This window comes from Coffea eugenioides, chromosome 1 (genome assembly GCF_003713205.1).
Source record: "Coffea eugenioides isolate CCC68of chromosome 1, Ceug_1.0, whole genome shotgun sequence".
NCBI classification, from domain to species: Eukaryota; Viridiplantae; Streptophyta; class Magnoliopsida; order Gentianales; family Rubiaceae; genus Coffea; species Coffea eugenioides.
In genome coordinates, this window is record NC_040035.1 from 51448940 (window position 1) to 51471561 (window position 22622).

The window sequence follows — 22622 nt, forward strand, 5'->3', positions numbered from 1 at the left end:
CACTTGGGCGGTAATTTCTGATATAATTAAGTCGAAGTGGGTTCACGGTTGACTGAAATCTTTTGATGCTTCATTCTTAATTTTCAGCAGTGATGTTGGCTGAATATATTCCGATTGTGACAATTGCACCAACAGAGTGTAAGTTTGCCACCAGAAAAAACATGTCATGAGGCTCCCTAGGGTTTCATAGGTTGCCTGAAGATTGTCTCCTGCAGGTATCAACTGTGGCTGTTGATTTTCTATGTCATTATGTATCATAGAATCTACGGTTTGATATTTAGAGAAAATTATGGTTTCATAACTTCAGCTTCACATTGTAGGATTATAGCCAGGGACAGTATGGACATACGGTGAAAAGCTGAACCTTTTGCTACCTTCTCAAATTAGTAGGTCATGGGGTAGCGGCTTTTTCTATTTCTGTAGATGGAACTGGAAGATATTCTTCTGGAACGAGATACCAGACAAATGGGAAGTCTGGAGTGAATTCTAGCTGGACATACAGATAGACTTTGAGATCACTAAGATTTTCCAGGATTAATTGTTTGCTTCGATGCCTGGAGAGTTCCCATTCTACCGAAGCTCTTCTGCACATTGAATGGAACGAGCTGTAATTTGTTCGGAAGTTTTCCGAACTTAATGCCGCTGACTCTACAGAAGGGGAAGGGGTTCAATGGTCGCTGCGCGATTTGAAACACGGGGAAAGGAAGTAGTTATTCGTCTGCTAACTGCTTCTGCTTTAATGTTGGAACTGGATTAGTGGTTGGTATAATCATCCAGAGTCAGATAGAGCAGCTGATGACGAATTGTTTATCTTACCAAAGAGATGATTGCACTTGTATCTTGAAATTTGTCATTACAGAGTAATTTGACAAGGCACTGGATCGGATTCTGAAAATAATTGGATGTGATCATGATAACAGTGCAACAAACGAGTCATGGTTTTAGCAAAATTTTGCTACAAAGTGGAATAAGAAGCTCAAGCTGGAATTATTATTATTATTATTATATATCCTTTTCGACCTCCCACCCCTTCTCACATTCTTCTCAATCTCAAGTGTGTGAAATTTTGAACTTGACAGCCAAGAGAACTCTGAGAGCTCTCATGGCTATTGCGCCGACCCCGGTGATTGATCTAGATGGCCATATGTATCAAGTAATAGGTGCTACGAAGCTAGCAACTTTTAATCTTGCACTACCTGCTCTGATTGCTGGCTACAAGTAGAACATCAAAGTCTAGTAATATACTCTCCCAATCTCGTATTAAATGCCTTTGTGTTGAAGTTATTTTGTATGATGAATGTATAATTTTCATTGAACAAAATATTTTTAATAGGAACCATAATCTTTACTTCCTGTTACTTATTAGTTTAATGCATGAAATTAAAATTTTAATACTTGAGTTTTACGACTTTCTTGCTTTCTTTCAATTATTTAGTACATTCTAAAATTGTTCCCTGACATCTTTGCAAAATACAAAAGATAAAAGAAAAGAAAGACAGAGTGCATTAGGCACCATTTGAATTGAAGGGGAGGGAAGGAAGGAAAAGTGAGAGGACTTTAGTGGAAAAGAAAAGGAAGCAGAAAGTTGGGCGACAAAAATTAAGGAGATCTCATCTCTCCCTATTCTTTTCTTTCCCTCTTAAAAGATTAATCCAAACATCAACAACTTTATTCATCCATTTCATTTCTTTTTCTTTCCTCTCCGTACCTTCCTATTCCTTCAAAGCTAATCCTATGTCCAAAGTTAACAAAAAATGTTTGGAAATTTAGTTCAAGGGACAGGAACACGCATCAAAGTTAATAATGATACAACTGCACCTATAATTTATTTGATTGACGTGCGGAATCATTCCCGTCTCATAGATCGGGTTTCAAATTAATTTTTTGTTAATAAAAATAGAATCTATTTACTCTTGCTAAGTTTGGGAGTTTAGGATAGAAAAGAGAAGAAAGGAAAACTTAAGTTATGAGAGAAGAGAAGGGATTGTTATGTTGTTTGGGAGTTTTGAGAATTAGTGGAATGATTTTGGATATAAAAGTCATTAAATATTTGTTCAAGACATTTTTAAGGATAAAATAAGTATTTTAAAAAACTCTCATAAGTTTTCTCCAACTTTCTCTCCATTTCTCTGCAATTTGGGAGGAAAAATTTTATTTACTATTTATCCTCTTGAATCCTTCCATTTCTCTTCTTTTCTTTCCTAATTAAAACTAACAAACGAAGGAAATGTTCACTTTCTCTTCTTTCCCTTTCTTTTCTCTCCAAATCTTCCACTCCCAAACGAACCCTTAAACCAAACATGTAAGGTGAATCACACTCTATTATTAGATTCGACAATGCGAACCGAACGCATCAACAATAATAGTAGCAGTACCAACTTTCAAGCCCAGAAGATAAACATCAGACTCGTGCCAATGAGCTAGTCTCATCCTTATGTACTAGTCTACAGGTTCCTTCTCTGCTCGATTTATCTAAAGCCAAAACTTTATAAGATTCCTGCTATGGTCTTTAGCTTAGCCATTAATAAACTGCCAAGAAGAACACCACGGCATTTTCGTCGCTACGTAGGAGTAGCAGAACTGTTGTGCTATTTCGACTTTAGGTTCCAGTATTAAGGAGTAGTATTTCAGGCGGCAGCCTATGTTCCTGATCACTAGTGTTCACTTGATAGATTACTCGAATTTAGTTCAACACCGAGTATGTCGCCCAACTCAGGGAATGGATTTCGTATAAATTGCTGACTTGGACCCAATTGCAGAATGAATTCTCCGGCTGCTCTCCGCCGCCCGCTTCCCGTCAGCAGCCCAACCCCGATTAAGAGCCCTCAAACCCCTAAACCTTCGGAAAGGCAACTGCCATTAACTAATTCTAGTGCTTCTAAGCTTCCCTGTAAATTGAACCATCGTAATTGGTGGTGTAAAACCAGCACTGCTTGTGCAACTGAATTTTCTTCTAGACTTCGAAGTGAACGGATTCTACCGATTAGGGCTTCTTCGTCGAATGGTTCTAGGTCGATTTCCAGTAGCAGCGGAGGCGAATTCCGTCAGCCGACTGCGGTGGAGTTTATTACTTCCGAGAGAGTCAAGGTGGTGGCTATGCTGGCTTTAGCTTTGGCACTTTGTAATGCTGACCGAGTCGTCATGTCGGTCGCTATCGTTCCCCTCTCGCTTTCTCATGGCTGGCGTCAATCTTTCGCCGGGGTTGTCCAGGTAATTTTTTTTTAAAAAATTATGACTGCTATATCGTTGTTTTATTTTCCTGACTTAGCTTTGGATTACTGTTGTGGTGTTTCCTAACATTTCTAAATAACTGTTCAACATGAAATGGGGTGATGTTTTCCTGCCTATTCATCTCAACCCACAACTGGAATAAAAATGTCAATGTTTCTTGAAGAAATGTATTTATTCTTTTGAACTTGGAGAAAGTATGAGCCTTGAATAAAGCCGGAATGGAAGAAAAGGTTCATTTGGCCTAATCCCAAAGTATGTGATTTGGCCTTTTTGAAGATTAACTCTTGGAATGCGAAAGAAAGTATGAACCTTAAATAAAGCGGAATGGTAGAAAAGGGTTCATTTAGCCTAACTGCTGAGTATGTGATCCAGCATTTTTGAATATTAGCTCTTGGAATTTGAGAGCGTTTGCATGCGGGATATGTTGGTCTTACTATTATAGAAAATTTATTCTGGATATTTGTCCTAGAGAATGCCTTTGAATACAAAGGTCAACTATATGATGATGTTATGAACTATAAACAGAAAAAGGCCACATAAGAGAATAATAATAAAAATAAAAAACAACATTTATTTTGCGTGGAAGGTAGCAATCTTTGTATTTCTGGCGATTGTGCTCAAGTCATTCTACCTTTTTGCTGTTTTGCTATTTACTCGAGAACAAGAGGATTTGACGTAAAAAAAGCAGACTGTGATTAGTGTTTCATATTTACTGGAATTGACTTTACATCAGAACATACAAGTTGATTTGTAAGTCATATTTGCATATGATTGGAGTTCTTCACCTTGAAGATAGTATTTCATTTTTAAGGTGAAAATTCTTGCAGCATTTTGTGTCTGTTGGTTTTTCTAAATCCCAGTAATGTTTTCCAGGAGTTCAAGTGATATCAGCATTTACTTTTGTCTATTTGCCTAAATAACCTGTCTTTGTCATGTTGTGGTTCTTGTTCTTGTGACTCAAGCTTTTGGATCCTTTTGTTTCTTAAAGAATAAAACCAATGGATATCTGTCCATACCACTTGTATACAAATTCTCCTGCTGAATTTAAATGCGCATATAGAGATAGATTATTAAGTTTTCAATGGCATATATTTGAATGCTGGAAACAGGATGTCAAGTGCCATTTGTTTGTTTCCCTGTCTTGCTTGAGAACGTGAGCATTACATTTCTGTAGGATCTTTTGAAGTGATCATCTAACTGTTAAATGGAGAATAAAAGGACAGTTGGACCCACTTAGGAGTGAAATTCAATCACATTGGTAAAGAAACCTTGTTCTTTGACAAAAAGGAGTACAGTGAGTGGCTCAAGATCTGTTTTAAAAACAGCTTCTAAACATTATAGGCTGTCTCATTAATTTACTTACTAATGGCAGTCATCTTTTCTCTGGGGATACCTAATATCGCCAATAGCTGGAGGAACTTTGGTGGACCTTTACGGGGGCAAAGTTGTCATGGCTTGGGGTGTCACTTTATGGTCATTAGCCACCTTTCTCACCCCCTGGGCTGCAGAAAATTCCTTGTGCGCACTTCTTGCCATGAGGATGTTGCTTGGCATTGCAGAAGGGGTAGCTCTTCCATGCATGAACAACATGATTGCAAGGTATGCAATTTATGAAATTGAATCCATAATTATCATGATTTACATGATATATTCTTTGTCAAGTTTATTGTGTTGAAGATTTGGCATGTCCAAACTGCTAAGGGTATCTCTGAACCTTTGATTTTAGATGGTTTCCTCAAACAGAACGATCAAGAGCTGTTGGACTTGCAATGGCGGGATTCCAGCTTGGAAGTGCTATTGGACTCACACTTTCTCCCATTCTCATGTCTCAGGGTGGTTTGTATGGTCCATTTGTTATATTTGGATTGTCTGGGTTTCTCTGGGTTTTGGTCTGGATATCTGCAACCTCAAGCACCCCGGACAAATGCCATCAAATATCAGCATATGAGTTGCAGTACATACAGAATGACGGGAACATGCAATCTGTCATAAAGGATAAATCAAAGAAAAGCAAAGTTATCCCTCCATTTAAGCGCTTGCTTTCTAAGCTACCAACATGGACTCTGATTGTTGCAAATGCAATGCACAGCTGGGTAATTTATGCACTGCATCAACTTTCTGTTGTCTTTGAACTAGTATCTTTGATTGGTTAATCCTGAAAATTGGTTAAACAAAAAGGTGATTTTGTGTGTGTCTCATAATTGAATTAAAAGTTACCACTTTGATGGTACTGGGTAGGAGAACAAGGTGTTCTTTGAGAGATCAAATGATACTCTTTAATTGGGAAATTGGTTATTTGATAATTAGAAAGCATTGTTTTAAGTTCTGAAGATTTTCGGAGCAAGTTGTGAGATTATTGGGTCTTTTAGAAAATTGAGAGAAGGTTAGTGCGAACTTTGAAATTGGAGAGATGAATTTGTGTTCCACTATTGTCACATATCTTTATGGGCTGTTTATAGGTGCATTTTGGTGGAAAAGACATTCTTCGCCTGCTCTATAGTCTGTAGTCTGTGTCCTTTACGAAATCATTTACCTTTTTTTTTTTACCTCATGCAGGGATTTTTCGTTATACTTTCATGGATGCCCATTTATTTCAAGACGGTAAAAAACTATGTCTGTACATGACATGCGATAAATAACATTATGCATCTGAAGATAGGAAATCAAAAGTTTCTCTTTTACTTGTAGATATATCATGTTGATTTAAGACAAGCAGCATGGTTTAGTGCTGTTCCTTGGAGCATGATGGCCGTGGCAGGTTACTTTGCTGGTGTCTTGTCAGACATGATGATTCAGAGAGGCATAAGTGTGACATTAACCCGCAAAATCATGCAAGTATGGCAATTTTATCAATTTCCAATTGGCTATATATATTGTTGAAATAACTAACTCGATTTACTCTTTGTCCTTGTAAGTTCCAAGACATGTCTTTTATCTTTCTTTCCCTTTCTTTATCACCAAAATGTATGACAGTCATTTTATAGACTCCAATGAATTTTCACATGGACAGTAGAGAAATGAGTTTAGGATGTCTCTAGTAATGGCCTTTGCAATTATGTAATTTGTATATGGGAAATGCTATTTATAAAGAAACAGATTTACTAGATTTTGAATTTAAGTTTGGGAAAATTTAAAAAAAAAAAGTTTGAATTTAAGTCAGGATAAAGGCTATGCATGTGATTGTTTATATATGATCAGTATGTCTTTTGTCCCTCTGATATTGTGGGGTTTGCTGGTACAAAAGTAATCACATGGAACAATCGAGGGAGAAAATAAAAAGAATATTGTCCTCAGCCAAAAATCTTGGCTGAGTCATTTTTCAAATTTCATTTACCCTAGTTAATTGGAAACTTTGTTTTGATGGACCATTGTTCCTGGTCTTATGCTCTTTTCCTTTTTTATTTTCTTCCCTTTTTCTCAAATTCTACTTTTCTTTTAGTTTTATTGTTTGCGCCTCAGTGATAAATTCAGTTCTACTTCTACCAGACTTCTTTAGAGCTAGTCACTAATGGTGTTCAATATGTGATTTGTATTTAGTCATTCGACCTCACTTTTTTACTTCCTTACGGAACAAGATGGGACAAGTTTACAGTATGTATGAAGTTTTATTTTTCCTCTGCAGTCAATTGGTTTTATTGGACCTGGGATAGCTCTTGTTGGTCTAACAATGGCAAGAAGTCCATCCAATGCATCTGCTTGGCTTACTTTAGCAGTTGGGCTAAAAGCATTCAGTCATTGTGGCTTCCTCGTGAACCTCCAGGTTAGTATATTCCGTGAAATTCATCATTTGATCAGTTGGTTTTTTTGCATCAGACCTGATATATCTTGTACCATTACCTTGTCAGGAGATTGCACCACAGTATTCAGGCGTCCTCCATGGTAACTCTGTTGATTTTCTTGCAAAGTTTTATGCATTGTACTCGTTCAACTTTATTCTCCTCTACTATTAATCTCCTAGTTCTACATACCGATATCTAATTTATTGTCTACATGGGAGTATAACCTCAGTATACAAGGCCAGCCTCCCTCCCCTTTCAACACTTCAATGAACATAAAAAAGAAGATCCCTGTTAATATCTTCAAACCTCGTTTATTCCTTTAATTTATGAAAATCAGGCATGAAATTTTCTTGTTCAAAATCTTTACCTAATTCTGTCCCTTCTGTAAACTCTAGGTATATCAAATACTGCTGGTACATTTGCTGCTATAGTTGGAACGGTTGGTGCCGGCTACTTCGTGGAATTAGTGGGTTCTTTTAAGGGATTCTTGTTGCTTACAGCTTTTCTCTATTTCTCGGCTGCTCTCTTTTGGAACTTTTTCGCCACAGGGGGGAGAGTCAATTTTGATGAAACTCTTTAGATGTCTGTATTTCTGATAGTTTCCTGTTTGCTCGCATCATCTTTGTAAAGTAGTTTATAGAAACGAGAAAGGGTCAAGGATATTAACGAACGTTTTCAATCTAGCAAGTTCTTTTGGTTTCTTGGATGCAGTACTGTGGGAACTGGGAAGCCGGGAAGGTACTTTTTGGCCAACGAAAGTCCCAAATTTGTAAAATTCTGATTGCCTTGTATAAATAGGATGCTGATCCAGCGGTCCCTGCAGTACGGAAAATCCAATGTATTTTTGCAGTGTCCATCAGCATGGAGAGTGCCGCTGTTTGCTTAAAACGCTTACCAATGTTGGCTAACTTGTAACAATCTCGGATGGCTCTCTACTAATGTTTTGGATTTGCAATTTCAATTTTCGTAAAACAATCTGACAAAGCAATTTGCTTAATGTGGTGGCAAATGTATTGGTTTCTTCGAATCTTTGTTCTCGGATTGAGGAAGACGGAGGATGGCCTTTCCTGGCTCGAACTCTGCCTCTATGATTATTGAATTATTTGTTTCTAAACAGGGATTGCCGTGCTAGAATTTTGGCTTTTGACAAAAACAAGGGGTGTGTTTGGAGTTTTGGATATATAAATTATTTTAAATATTATTTTACTTGTATTATAAATATGTTTTTAATTTTTTTTTTTTATATTTTCAACTACTCTTTTACTTTATATACATCAAATAGCAAAAAGTTACTGAAATTATTTCAAGGGATAATTTCAGAAACCTCTCCTGAGGTTTTTGACAATTTCACTGGTCTCTCCTAAAGTTTGTAAAATTATACAAAACCTCCCATGAGATTAAGGTTTTGATAACAAAATTAGTCCAATTAGAAAAAATAACACTAAAGAAGTATTTTAAGGAGAGAGATAAAACTTTTATTTCATAAATACCTGTTATGTATGTATATAAGTTGTATTAATAAAAGAATAAAAATAATTACAAGTTAGAAATAATTAATAAATATATTTTACCACTCAAAAAGCACACATTTAATAAATTCGACATCACAAATAAATAATAAAATTACACTAATTATCACAAAATTCAGCAAAACAGATTAATCATCTCTTTTAACATGATGTTTGTTATGATTCTTGTGATTTTAAATAGAAAAATTTTCAAATTTTGCCTTTTTCCCTCTTATTTCTCTTTTACTTCCATGAAATTATTTTAGAACTATCACAACTTTAAGAGTTTTAAAGAAAATATCCTCATGAACAATTTTCTCTTCTACCAAATTCCTTCTTCTCACATTATATACAACTGATTTCTAGTTATTGTCAAATTATATCAATCACAAGATAATGTCATAAGGTATATCAATTGATGTTATTTTGTAATTACAAGTCATCATTCATCATTAAAGAAATTTTCAACAGTTATTTCACCTAATTAGTTACTATTAGTTAATTAGTACTCTAATTACTTAATCATTAGATATTCATAAAGGAGAAATGAGGGAAAAGAAAGGTAAATTTTGAAAAAATTTTCTGTTAAAGATCATAAGAATCGTAACAAATATTATGTCAAAAAAGATGACTAGTTTGTTTTTGTTAAATGTTGTATTCATTAGTGTAGTTTTGTTGCTTATTTGTGTTGTCTAATTTATTAAATGTGAATTTTTTGAATAGTGAGATATGCGTATTAATTGTTTCTAATTTTTAAATCTTTTCATCCTTTTACTAATACAACTTATATACATGCATAAGGGGTATTTATGGAATAAAAGTTTCATCTCTCTTCTTAAAGTACTTTTTTAATGTTACTTTTTTTAATTGGACTAATTTTGTTATCAAAATCTTAACCTCAGGGGAGGTTTGTGTAATTTTACTAACTTCAAGAAAGGCTAGTTGAAATTATCAGAAATCTCAGGAGAGGTTTTTGAAATGATTCCTTATTTCAAATAATACACCATTTGAACACCAGTTGCTCGTGTAAATGAGAGTAAAACTCGTGTGAGCAAGATGAAAAGGGTTCAATAGTTGATTGTTGCCACCGGTTTTCTGCACCTTGTTCTTTTTTTGCATCCTGTATACCGTGTCTATTTTGACTATCTTTTCTAACCATTATCAAACTAGTCATGGCTCCATGCCACGGCCAAAACCAAAACAACCTTGAGCTCTTGTGCAGCTATATATATATATATATATATATATACATATAAATATATATAGACACACACACGCGTACCAGTAATGATTGATCTGAACAAGTTGAACTTATTATTCAGACAAAATTTTCCGTATTATCGACATTCTACTTCAGACAAGTAATCCATCCAGCAGTTGACAGTGTCTCTGTTTTACTCTTTCCATCTTCGAGTACCAATTAACACAATGTTTGAATCAGTCCTGAATCTACGGCTAGAGGGCATTTAGCAAGACGGTGTCATCGCTAGTGGTTAAAGTTTTAGAGAATGATGAGTCAAAGATTGTCCTGCCAGAAGGGTCTCCGTCTCTGCATAGGATGAAAACTCCGAGTCCTCTGATCATCCGTCGGTGCCAAATCAGAAAAGAGAGTCCCAGTCCCCGTTCCCACACCAGTGCAATTAGCAATCAGACTTCTGCAACGAATCAGAAGTCTCGATCTACATCCAGCTTCATCAGAGCTGCCAGCAAGAGAGTGGCTGGAGTTCTTGCTGCGCTTCTCTTTTGGAAGAGGGAGGTCAACTCCACCGCTGATCAAACTAAAGCCAACAAAGTAAAACGTGCTGTTACAGGATTGTCCGGTGAGTAAATCTTTCCCAGCATGCCATCTTGGCATTGATCTATGTATCTTCATTTGCCCCCAAGTTGGACAATGGTCTGGCATGAGCATATACTAGAATACAAAAGTAAATCAAGAAGCAGATTCTGATATTGAGGTTACCGATAAGCTTATACTTATTACATGACGGGATTTTGATACATCTCACTATATTGTCAATCCACTTTTGCATGGAAGTGGCATGAATTAACCTTTTTTTTTTTTGGGTTGGTTCTTGACGTTCTGCAGATTCAATAGATGATTCTACTGGAAGCACTAGTAAATCTTCATCAAGAACAAAATACTCCTACTCTCGCGAGTCTTCCAATGACAATATTATACAGATTGGTTCACTTCAAACTTCGTTTAATGAGATATCGAAGGCAACTGGCAATTTTTCTTCAGCAAATATAATTGGTGAGGGAGCTTTCGGAACAGTTTACAAGGCGAAGCTTTGGGATGGATTTATGGTCGCCATAAAGCGCGCTAAAATGGTAAGGAGAATTAACCACCAACAAATGTAAATCTTGAGGGGCCATTTCCTGTGAATTTGCGATGTAACACGAAAATTTTGGCAGGAATCTTTTGATCAACGTTTGTCAGCAGAGTTCAAGAATGAAATTTTGACATTATCAAAGATCGAGCACCTAAATTTGGTAAGATTTCTGGGGTACCTGGAGCATGGAAACGAGCGCATAATCATCGTTGAATATGTCAGCAATGGAACCCTTAGAGAGCACTTGGACGGTAGGTGAAGCAACAGAGCACGAACACGAACCCCATATTTTCACTTGAATTGCAATGGCATTCATTTGCTTTCTGAGATAAATAACGTCCACACGAACTTCCACGTTAATTAGCTGATTCTGGAATAGATTTTTGTTGAGCTTCTTTGCTATGGGAAAACTTAGCATGCATTGTCAACTATAAGGGGGGGAAAAGTTATGTCCTGATAGATTTGTTATTATTGCTTGTTGTGATCATCCCCTTTTTTTCTTCAAGTGTCAGGCTTTGATGAATAATAAATCTTAGTTTTGTTTTCTCCTAATCTGCATATTGAATCTCGGGTAGGTAGTAACTGGTAAAGTGGCAAGGAGAAAGCTCAGGTTACTTCATGGGATCTTGAGATGAATAAGGAATCCGGAATCACACTATATTTCTATCCGTGGATCTTGGCTGTAAATAGGCCTCCTATACATTTATTTCAACACAAATATGTTAGCTCTTCGATTTTAGCATGAATATTAGAGACATCAGAGCATCAAACATAATGATCACGGGAAAGTTGTGTGTCAAAATTGAAATCCAGCGACCTTGTGATGCAGGGACGCGGGGAGATGGACTTGAAACTGCAGAACGTTTAGACATTGCAACTGATGTCGCTCATGCAATTACCTATCTCCACACATACACTGGTAAGTTTGTACGTTGCGAGCAAACAATAATATCTTCGTTTGCAGACTTTATTAGAAGTACTACTCAGTTCCTAATTTTTTGGCTCAACCTGAAATTACAGAGCCTCCAATTATCCATAGAGATATTAAAGCATCAAACATACTGCTCACGGAAAAATACCGTGCGAAAGTAGCTGACTTTGGATTTGCACGGCTAGCCGCTGAGGATCCTACAGCAACTCACATTTCCACTCAAGTTAAAGGAACAGCTGGCTACTTGGATCCTGAATACCTCAAGACATACCAACTCACTGAAAAAAGTGATGTATATTCGTTTGGCGTATTGCTCGTGGAAATGATGACAGGAAGGCATCCCATTGATTCGAACAAAAGCACAGATGAGAGGGTAACCGTAAGATGGGTAAGTGAATTCATAGATCAGGACAAACGTAACCTGCTTTCTGCCTGATTATAGGCTTCTGCAATTTTCATAGTAGATCATTTGCATGCGATTCAGAACCATCATATCATGGTGATGTTTGCTTGCAGGCTCTGAGGAAATTAAAGGACGGAGAAGTTGCGGTGGTAATGGATCCAAGATTACGAAGAAATCCAGCATCAAACCAGGCTGTTGAAAAGGTACTCAAACTTGCTCGGCAATGCCTTGACCCTTCAAGACGGGCAAGACCATCCATGAAGAGATGTGCTGAGGTATTGTGGCAAATCAGAAAGGAATTCAAGGACATAAGCATTGCTCACACTGCTGCTGCTACTCACCATTCAGCAAATGTCGTCGAGGGGGGTATAAGAAGGGATTGGCAGGACCTATACGGGATTCCAGATACTGATTACTACAGATTTTATTCATCCAAGGAAAAAAAATCAAGAACTACTCATGACTGCTTAGAGATTTGAATTTTTTTTTTTAAAAAAAATTTGAATGAGTTTGACTTCAGTCATTGTTACGAATCAAAGTATGCCTCTTGAAATTATAGATTATTTTTATAAATTATTCATCCATAAAATTTTTACATCCACAGCGAGATTCGAGAAAATGATCATCCCTACTGGTTAAAAGTAAACTTGAATTCACTTATAAGCGTAATTTTCACAAAAGGGGGGGGGGGGGGGGAGGGGGGCTGTCTGGCTCTAGATTGCTCCCGGTGTCACGACGAATGCGTGAGAATCCAGTTGTATTGTGGAGTCTCGAGGCGAGCGAAGAGCGCCTTCCAGTTTACTTTTTATGCATGAACCACACGTGGCCTTGTCCCATCACCCATCTCAATTCCGCTCTTTTATTCTCTTTCTTCTTCTCTCGTTCTTTTTTGTTGTCTGGCTATCTCAAGCAAGGTACCAAAAAACGCATAATTGTAAGATGATAAGTTTACTAGTGGTACTATACTAGACTGTGTTGGATATTTAGAGCCCCAGCAAATTCACACTCGAAAACACTAGAAAACGGTTGACTCCAGCACACTCCTTCAGCCGCCGAAGCCGTCCAATCCCTCCCTCCCTTCTCCTCCGCCGATTCCCGTGCGATATGACATGAATGCGACGCCGGGGGTGATGATGATGCAAGCAAAGTATACAAACTGCAACTCACTCTTTCTCTCTCACACACACAAGCACTTTTCCAGATATTTTTTTTCTCTTCTTTCCTAACTAGAAAACAAACAAGAGACCGTACTTTTTTCGCATTTCCATTTGTTTGTTTGTCAGATTTCCCTTTAATATCTCCAAATTGATGAGTTGCATAATAGTAGCATATTCCCCCGCCCACACCCCTACATCTCTCCCATTCTCTTTTTAGAACTTTGTCCAAAATATCTCCCGAACCTTCACTCAAATATTATTGAAACTTAACAGGCACTCATATTTCGCTTCCTCTTCAGCAGTAGCACCGTTCTCAAGTCTCAACACGGATTAGGTAATCATGTCATGTTATTGATATTTTACCAGTTTTTTTCATTAATTAACGAAATATTCACATGGACAATGTGTTTCAGAATCTCACTTCTGCATTTTTCTTCTCAGTAGGAGTTAATTTTTCATTCTTATGGCTTGATTCTGGGAGTACGATTCAATTGTTTGGATTTTGATTTTTTTTTTTTTTTTGGTCTATAGAAGAAGTATCTGCTGATAATAGGACCAGATATGGAAGTGCCGGCAACATCAAGCGGTAATGAAACCATAAAATCAGGAATTCCAGCGGAAGTACCTGCGGTTGCGCAGCCGCTGGCCGGAGAGGCTACGGAGATTGCGTCCAATATCATCTATCATGCTCAATACAGTCCTCATTTCTCCCCTTTCAAGTTCGAGCCAGAGCAAGCTTTCTATGCCACTGCTGATAGTGTTCGTGATCGGTTGATCAAGGTATAGAATTTGAATTGCCGTTGTAAATTTTGTTTTTTCGGTTTGCCTTTGTTGAATCATTTGTTGATTGTATGTTTGGATTTGACTACCGACTGAAGATGGTGACGTCTTTGCTTTGTTAGCATATCCAATGTTGTTAATTATCTACCTTATGCATGTACTTGCTCATGCGGTCTATTTGGAAGCTTGTAAGCAATTTTGCTCCTTTTTGTGGCAAATTTGCTATACTGCTCTGTAATTTGTTGTAGATATAGCAGTGATTATTCTCCAGAATGTTTGGCATGTGCCCAAGGTTGATTTGCGTTGTCTATTCATCTTTGAAGTGGACTTGCCGGCCCTGTGCGATGTGCATACCCGCACTCGTTACGGAGTCATGTATAGAAGGAAAGATTTTTGCGGAGTTCATTTGCTAGTGTATGACTTGAAAAGAATTGCATTTTCAAACTCAATGAACACCTTCATGCATTGAGCTCATCTCTTTGTGTATCTGGTTCCATTTCATCATACAAGTGCTTTGCTTGGTAAAAGTGTTCTTTTTGTGGCTTGCAAATTGTTGTGCATGTTCTTAATGCTAGAGTCTGCTTTGTACTTTTTTCACAAGTTTCACCCACTCTAATTTTTCTTTTTACTGTTTGTTGTTTACCCCCACAGCAATGGAATGATACGTACCTCCATTATCACAAAGTCAACCCAAAGCAAACATACTATTTGTCCATGGAGTATCTGCAAGGGCGAGCTTTGACTAACGCAATTGGAAACCTTGATATCCAAGATGCTTATTCTGATGCTTTGAAGAAATTGGGTCATGAACTAGAGGAAATCGTTGAGCAGGTAGTTCCACTTTAAGAACCTTTTCACATTCTCTTTACTTCGTCAGTTGGGATCTGACAGTGTGCAATGCTGCATAGCCATTTAGTTAGGTGTTCTTACAATTATTTTTCGTTACCAATTGGATCAGTGAACATTCTTTAAATACTAAAGTTGATACAAGTCTATTTCATTCTAACTTTTGTTATTGGCTTAAACCTAGCATGATGTATTTCCAATGCAATTCTTAAAATTGTATATTGTAGGAGAAAGATGCAGCACTTGGAAATGGTGGCTTAGGAAGACTTGCTTCGTGCTTTCTAGACTCAATGGCGACATTGAACTTGCCAGCTTGGGGTTATGGTTTGAGGTACAGATATGGGCTTTTTAAGCAGCGGATCAGCAAAGGAGGTCAGGAGGAAATTGCCGAAGATTGGTTGGAGGTTTGTCTTTTTCTACTGTCATACTCATTCTTTAGTATTGGGACTCCTATAGGTTTTCATCTGGTACAAATTTATGCAGAAATTTAGTCCATGGGAGATTGTCAGGCATGATGTTGTATTCCCCATCAGATTTTTTGGTCACGTTGAGGTCCTTCCTACTGGCTCGTAAGTGCAACTTCTGTATGTGCAACTTCAACTTCTGTATGTGTTGACTAAAAGTTCAATAGCACAACTTCCAGATTGGATTTTCGTTCTCATTCATAGTGCTATTCATATGGTTTATCATTTCTTTTAATTCTTTGTCCGGTTTGTAGCCGCAAATGGGTTGGTGGAGAGGTCATTCAAGCTGTTGCCTATGATGTACCAATTCCAGGGTACAAGACCAAGAATACTAACAGTCTTCGCCTTTGGGAAGCCAAAGCCTGTGCTGAGGACTTCAACTTGTTTCAGTTCAATGATGGGCAGTATGAATCTGCTGCACAGCTCCATGCTAGGGCTCAACAGGTTGGCTTACCCTTGTACTCTTAATAAAGTTAGTTATCAGATCAAGCAAAGACTTTAATTGCCAATCATCTGGTCGCTTAAAGGAAATCCAGATTCGACTTCCAAAATTCAATCTCAGACTTTCTGTTGGTTTATATATTAATTTGTTCTGTCGGTTGGTTCTCTGTGGCATCCTTACGTCATGTATTTGCAGATATGTGCTGTTCTTTATCCTGGGGATGCTACAGAAAGTGGAAAATTGTTAAGACTTAAGCAACAGTTTTTCCTTTGCAGTGCTTCACTTCAGGTTTGCCATATTCCTTGGTGTATTTTCCTCTTTTCCTTTTCTTTCCATGGTGGGCGCCTATACAGTTCAGTCTAGAAGCGGTGTGTGTCAACGGTTAAAAGGATATTTGCCTTGGGATATTGATGATTCCAAACCTTAAGTTTTTTATGTTCAGTGAAACCTCTATTCAGTAAACATGCCTAAACTCTGTGATATTTACACGTAAAGGAGACTGGAATACCTAATAAAATGCTTTAGGCTTTCAGCAACAAACAAGCAAATTTTCTTTTTAAGGAGAGACAAAGTTTCTTTTTAAGCAAAGTTTCTTTTTATGATTAGTGAAGAACTTATTTCATTTCATCCTGTTTCAGGACATCATGTTCAGATTTAGGGAGAGACAAGTGGGAAAGGGTGTACTCCAGTGGTCCGAATTTCCCACAAAGGTTGCTGTGCAACTTAATGACACACATCCTACTCTTGCAATTCCAGAGCTAATGCGATTACTAATGGATGAGGAAGGACTTGGATGGGATGATGCTTGGGATATTACTACAAGGTGGTTTTGCATATTTCAGTTGTCTTCGTTCCATCCAAGTTTCTTAGTTGCCTCTGTCATCATGAACAAGCTTAAGGGACAATTCAGAAGCTAACTATCGACTGCAAAGTGAGCCAAACATGTACCACAAAAGAAATAAAGGAAGAAGCAAAAACTAAACCAGCAATCATGGATAAGCATTTGAACAACTAGATAAAATATATTGAACTTCACCTTTTAAAAAGTGTATCATAAACCAAAACCTTCGACAATCACTACCATCATTCTGATTATGAGCACACACATAAATCATTTTTGAGTACTCTGTGGAACTTGTTTTCTCTGGTTCTTTTTAAGGAGCTGTTTGTGAAAATTCACAGATTTGAGTTATAAACCATTTTAATTTAGGACAATAGCCTATACAAATCATACTGTCCTACCTGAGGCTCTGGAGAAATGGTCACAGGCAGTCATGTGGAAGCTCCTTCCCCGCCTTATGGAAATTATTGAGGAAATTGATAAGAGGGTAATCTGTTCACTCACTTTCATTTATTGCTACTTTCTTGTTAGATTGATGTTGAAATAACTTGCAGTCTTGAACTCCTTGCAGTTTATTGCAACGGTGCAGTCAACAAGACCTGACCTTGAGACTAAACTTTCCAGCATCCGAATCTTGGACCACAACCCCCAAAAGCCAGTTGTACGAATGGCTAACTTGTGTGTGGTGTCCTCCCATACGGTAAGAAACATGTCTAAGTGGAATGGATATCACATCTCCTATCTTTAACGATTATCTTGTGATATCCAAATGTCAAAGGCCCGAATATACCTGAGGGAATAATTAAACGACTATTCTTTTGTTTTCAGCTTTTAATCTGACTCTTTATAAAGGGGGAAGAGACTTTGGCATCACTTTTGATTTGCAAAATTTACCCTCAGCTTGATAACTATCCTTGTGACTTTCGTCAAGATGAGAGTAAATGTTTAAGTTCAGTATGGTGTTCTCTAATTGGTGAACCTAACTCCTATATAGTTGGTCACAGAAGTTAGATAGCATGATAATTTGAGAAATGCATCGGCTTCTACTATATGTCTTTTATTTTATTACAATGATATGATAAGAGGCACACACCTAAAGTGTGCGCTAATTACTGGTTTACTTTAACCACTAGCTTATTGGTAAAATTCCGAGCTATACTTCCCTGACAACAACTAATCTGAATTCATCAATAATCTGTGTCTGTCACTGTCATCTCCTCCTATCATTGTTGAGTTGCTTCCATGGCTTTTACTTATTTTATACTCTTTTATAAGTCTCTTAAATTTTCATTTCTTCTGTTCTAGAAGATTTTCACCTTTAGTTTCCATATCTCTCAGGTGAATGGTGTTGCACAACTACACAGTGACATCTTAAAATCAGACTTATTTGCTGATTATGTCTCTATATGGCCTACCAAATTCCAAAACAAGACTAATGGGATTACTCCTCGCCGGTGGCTTCGGTTTTGTAGTCCTGAGCTTAGTCAAATAATAACCAAATGGTTAAAAACTGATAAATGGGTGACTAACCTCGATCTCCTCACCAAACTTCGGCAGGTACGTCAAGAAACTTGCTTTGACATAGTGGCATTTTTTCTCCCATTATAGACCTTGCTTTGACATGGTGGCATTTTTACTTGCAATTATTTATTATTAAAGACCTTGCTTCGACATAGTGGCATTTTTACTGACTCTTTTCTATATTGTTTCCTTCTCTTCAAATAGTTTGTTGACAATGAAGAACTGTATGCTGAGTGGGAATCAGCTAAGATGGCCAACAAGCAACGTTTAGCGCAATACATAATGCAAGTGACAAGTGTCAGCATTGATCCTAATACCCTTTTTGACATACAAGTTAAACGCATTCATGAATACAAAAGACAGCTGCTAAACATTTTGGGGACAGTCTATAGGTACAAGAAAATAAAGGTATTGTAGACTTCCTAATCTCCTTAGGTGTTTCAATATGCAATACATTTATTAGCAATTGAAGGTTTCTAAATCAAGACCTTAAGTTGATCTTTCATACGGTTATCATTGCTTATTGGCTCTTTGTTATTTGTTCATTGGAATCTCATCCGATTATGGAAAAAATGATGTTAACAATGTTTATTACATAATTGTTAAAAATACTAACCCGTAAAGTATTAACTATCATTGTCTTCTGGACTCTATTCTCGTTTTCTTCTGGAAGTATGATCACTTCCAAAACAATGAATCATACCTGTATGAAATATCTTTCAAGAGTATATATGGTGATCCAACACCAATGGAGATTTCGTAGTCAACCTAGAAATGATTGAATTGTGGCTCCAGTGTCTTGCAATCTTTTGACTTTTTATGTGCATCACATGTTAGTATACACCATGATTTCTTGAAATTGATCTATTCCAGGAGATGAGCCCTGAAGAACGGCAAAAGGTTACACCACGCACTGTCATGATTGGGGGAAAAGCATTTGCAACATACACAAATGCCAAAAGAATTGTTAAGCTAGTAAATGATGTTGGTGCTGTTGTGAACAGCGATCCTGAAGTCAATAGTTATTTGAAGGTAAAACAGTTCATTAGACATCTCCAGTGCAGATTTACTTTAAGTTGGACTTTTTTCCAGGATATGTAGTTCTTATACCATTTCTAGTCCAACAGTTGGTTAATGCTGTGGCACCTAATATTGTTGAGATGAAATCATTCACCACTACCTATCCTTTTCGCCTTGTGTGACTTGCCTTGACCATCTCTCACATTATCACTTTCCTTTATTCCAATTTTACTCTGTTAACTACTTTTATGAATTTTTAGAATATCTTATAGGGAAGTTCCTTTCTGGTTGGATGCCTTCTTAAAATTCTCCTTACCTGTTAAAAGAATATAAAAGAAGAATTTGGAGAAACATACTCATTGTCAGTGAAGTACTCGTGAATAAATAGGAGTACCTTGATCAGTTGATATTGCCTCGGCTTTAATGTATTGAACTGAAGATAGTAAAACAATGCTTGGAATTTCTTTTTCAGACTTTGACTATTGACAATTTGAATGTCTTGTTGACTTTCATAGCTAAAACTGTCATTTGAACTTGATTGGAATCTATTAGGTTTTTTTTAATATACTAGTGGATTGCTACTGCTGCATCTGGCTGTCAGGGCTGCTTCTTGTCACTTACACCTTCTCATTAATCATTCAGAATATGGGGGAAAAAGCACTGGATTGTCATGCTTAGGGAAAAATACAACATGGTAGAAGTTTATGGGAAGTATTGGTGAAATGGAGTGGTTCCCAAAAATTAACTTCTTGTTGCTCAAGAATATTCAAGATTTACTCTATAGATAATATTTCTTTTTTGTTTCCATTTTTTGCTTGCTATAAACTTCATCTTCAACTAATCTGACTTCTTTTACCATTCTTTTCAGGTGGTTTTTGTCCCCAATTATAATGTCTCTGTGGCAGAGATGCTTATCCCAGGAAGTGAATTATCTCAACACATCAGTACAGCTGGCATGGAAGCAAGTGGGACAAGCAACATGAAATTTGCACTGAATGGATGCCTCATTATAGGAACACTAGATGGTGCTAATGTGGAAATCAGAGAGGAAATTGGTGAAGAGAATTTTTTCCTTTTTGGTGCAAGAGCAGAAGAAGTCCCTCGGTTGCGCAAAGAAAGAGAGAATGGACTGGTATGATGCAGCAATTTCCTGTCTGGTATCTAATTCTTCCTTATTTGTAGCCAGATTAATGCTTTACAGTTTCCAGGTACTGTTAGGTCCTTGGTTGAGGATAAAAAATTCTCTCTCTCTCTCTCTCTCTGTGCATTGGGAAGCTTTATTCTGTCTGTAAATATGATGATGCATGGCTTGGTAACTTACTAAATATCCTTGTCCTAAAGAATGAAGAACTCTTTGCATTATGTTGTGAAAAGCACTGGGCTAATTTTTGTCAGTCTTAATATTTCTCTTTGCAATTAATGGTCCAAGAAAAAATAAAAATAAAAATAAAAGAAACAAAGATGATGAGGTCTTGACCATTTCATTGGCCACAGGGTCTGAACAGCTAATATGAACGTACAGGGTCCAAGCCTGATTATTTAATGACTATCAAGAACAAAGTATCTTTTCATTCTTTTCTTGGTAAAAAAAAAAAAAAATTCCTAGCACATGAAATACATGTCCTGCCTGAGTGTCTGTTTTTCCTGGTCAATTCAAAATTGGTTTCCAAGATCATCTCTTCCATTATATTCTCCTACCGTTCAGTGCTTACCTCTGAATGTAACTCACTTTGGTTCTGAATCTTTAGACACGATACTATAGTAGCATCATGTCATGGTACGTCTAATTTGGTTCCTTAAGATCATGTTAAGAATATATCGAGAAGAAACCAACTTTTAGTTTAATATTTATCTGCTGTGCAGTTCAAACCAGATCCTCGCTTTGAAGAAGCAAAACAATTTATTAGGTCTGGAGCATTTGGAAGCTATGATTACAACCCACTCCTCGAGTCATTGGAGGGAAACTCAGGTTATGGTCGTGGTGATTATTTCCTGGTTGGTTATGATTTTCCAAGCTACATAGATGCTCAGGCAAGAGTCGATGAAGCTTATAAGTATGTATACTTAATCCTTTTGCAGTATATCTTACATAATTTCATTTTAGAGCAGATATCTGCTTTAGTTTATGCATCAAGAAGGTTAACAACTTTTCTCAGCATAGTATGATTCTGAGATCTCTCAATCAACATAAAAATTTAATTGTAATAGAGAAACATAGAAGAAATGTGGAATTATTTTGGACAGATTGCTCAGCTCCATGTTAAGTTGAACGTTCTTAGTGGTAACAGGTCAAATATGTGTAGAAATGTTTACAAGGGAGAACCTAGAATATAGTCCCTTGCAAAGTATGCTCAAATTATACAGTGGTTGGAGATTTGATACGAAAAAGCAATTGAAACTTGGGCATAGTTCTCAAAGGAATTGAGCGGATATACCTGTCTTAGGCATTTGCTGACATCTAAAGGAGCTTAAATGTGATAGTCTTGTTTGGACAATATAATTTGGAAAAAAATTTGCAAATATTATCCTACTTGTATCATTAATACAATTTTCAATTATTTTTTCATTTCACATACATCATATCATAAAAAATACAATGGGTTAGTTTTTGACAATGAACGTGTGTTACACTTGTTATGTGGAATAAGAACCTAAGTGTCCGGTTTTTTTATTTCGCTTAAGGTGTCTAATGCTTGTTTCGCTGCCTGCTGATTTCATTAACTAATAAATCTTCTGAGTAGAAATGTAATGATAAATTAAAGAGCAGTGGCATCTTGTTTGGTAATAATTCTTGTTGGAACTAGATGCTGGAGAAATGTTCAATTCCAACCATTAATGCAATGAAAGCAGAATCTGGGTTAACTTCACTTAATTCTCTCTTATTTGCTTTAAAATATATTTGCATGCAGGGACAGGAAAAGGTGGATTAAGATGTCCATACTAAGCACAGCTGGAAGTGGCAAATTCAGTAGTGATCGTACAATTTCACAATATGCCAAAGAGATATGGAACATAGAGGAGTGTGTGGTGCCGTAATTGAAACAAATTCGCGGTACACGATTCACTATAAGATGCCTGTTCTCTCTGTACGTTGAATGTAACTCCCAGTGCTTGCTTTTGATTCAATATTATCGTGGCATCAAATTATATACTAGTATCCGCACTAGCAGTGTTTGGCAAACATTTGTTTAGATAGAGTATTATTTGAAATAACAGCAGTGTTTGGTAAACATTATTGTTTAGATAGAGTATTAGTTGAAATAAAAATGTTATGTAACATATATAAAATAAAAAAAATGATTGAAAATATTAAAAAATAAATTAAGAAAAATGTTTATGATGCAAAAAAAATTAATCTAAGGAACT

At 36.8% G+C, this 22622-nt stretch overlaps 3 protein-coding genes across 5 annotated transcripts; all 3 read left to right on the top strand.

The window, feature by feature from the left end:
• Positions 1-2374: 2374 nt before the first annotated feature.
• LOC113749324 (probable anion transporter 4, chloroplastic) lies at positions 2375-7971 on the top strand. Its single transcript, XM_027293019.1, has 8 exons — positions 2375-3210; positions 4604-4830; positions 4958-5324; positions 5788-5832; positions 5920-6066; positions 6854-6991; positions 7077-7110; positions 7406-7971. The coding sequence occupies exons 1-8, from the start codon at positions 2761-2763 to the stop codon at positions 7588-7590; spliced, it is 1593 nt and encodes a 530-aa protein (XP_027148820.1). The 5' UTR covers positions 2375-2760; the 3' UTR covers positions 7591-7971.
• Positions 7972-9897: 1926 nt separating this feature from the next.
• On the top strand, positions 9898-12664 carry LOC113774539 (calmodulin-binding receptor-like cytoplasmic kinase 2). Its single transcript, XM_027319082.1, has 6 exons — positions 9898-10338; positions 10605-10849; positions 10934-11102; positions 11681-11770; positions 11872-12170; positions 12299-12664. The coding sequence occupies exons 1-6, from the start codon at positions 10077-10079 to the stop codon at positions 12662-12664; spliced, it is 1431 nt and encodes a 476-aa protein (XP_027174883.1). The 5' UTR covers positions 9898-10076.
• A 348-nt stretch (positions 12665-13012) lies between these two features.
• Positions 13013-22469, top strand: LOC113781218 (alpha-glucan phosphorylase, H isozyme). 3 transcript variants are annotated; one of them, XM_027327114.1, is made up of 17 exons: positions 13014-13332; positions 13616-13676; positions 13874-14122; positions 14774-14953; positions 15196-15372; positions 15452-15537; positions 15687-15876; positions 16070-16162; positions 16513-16697; positions 17085-17202; positions 17287-17415; positions 18054-18272; positions 18441-18644; positions 19110-19268; positions 20125-20388; positions 21120-21310; positions 22166-22469. In XM_027327114.1, the coding sequence occupies exons 3-17, from the start codon at positions 13904-13906 to the stop codon at positions 22290-22292; spliced, it is 2541 nt and encodes an 846-aa protein (XP_027182915.1). In that variant the 5' UTR covers positions 13014-13332; positions 13616-13676; positions 13874-13903; the 3' UTR covers positions 22293-22469. The 3 variants fall into 3 exon arrangements, with proteins under 3 accessions (XP_027182932.1, XP_027182915.1, XP_027182923.1); XM_027327131.1 differs by lacking the exon at positions 13616-13676 and having other exon boundaries at positions 13013-13332; XM_027327122.1 differs by lacking the exon at positions 13014-13332 and having other exon boundaries at positions 13389-13676.
• The last annotated feature ends 153 nt before the right edge of the window (positions 22470-22622 follow it).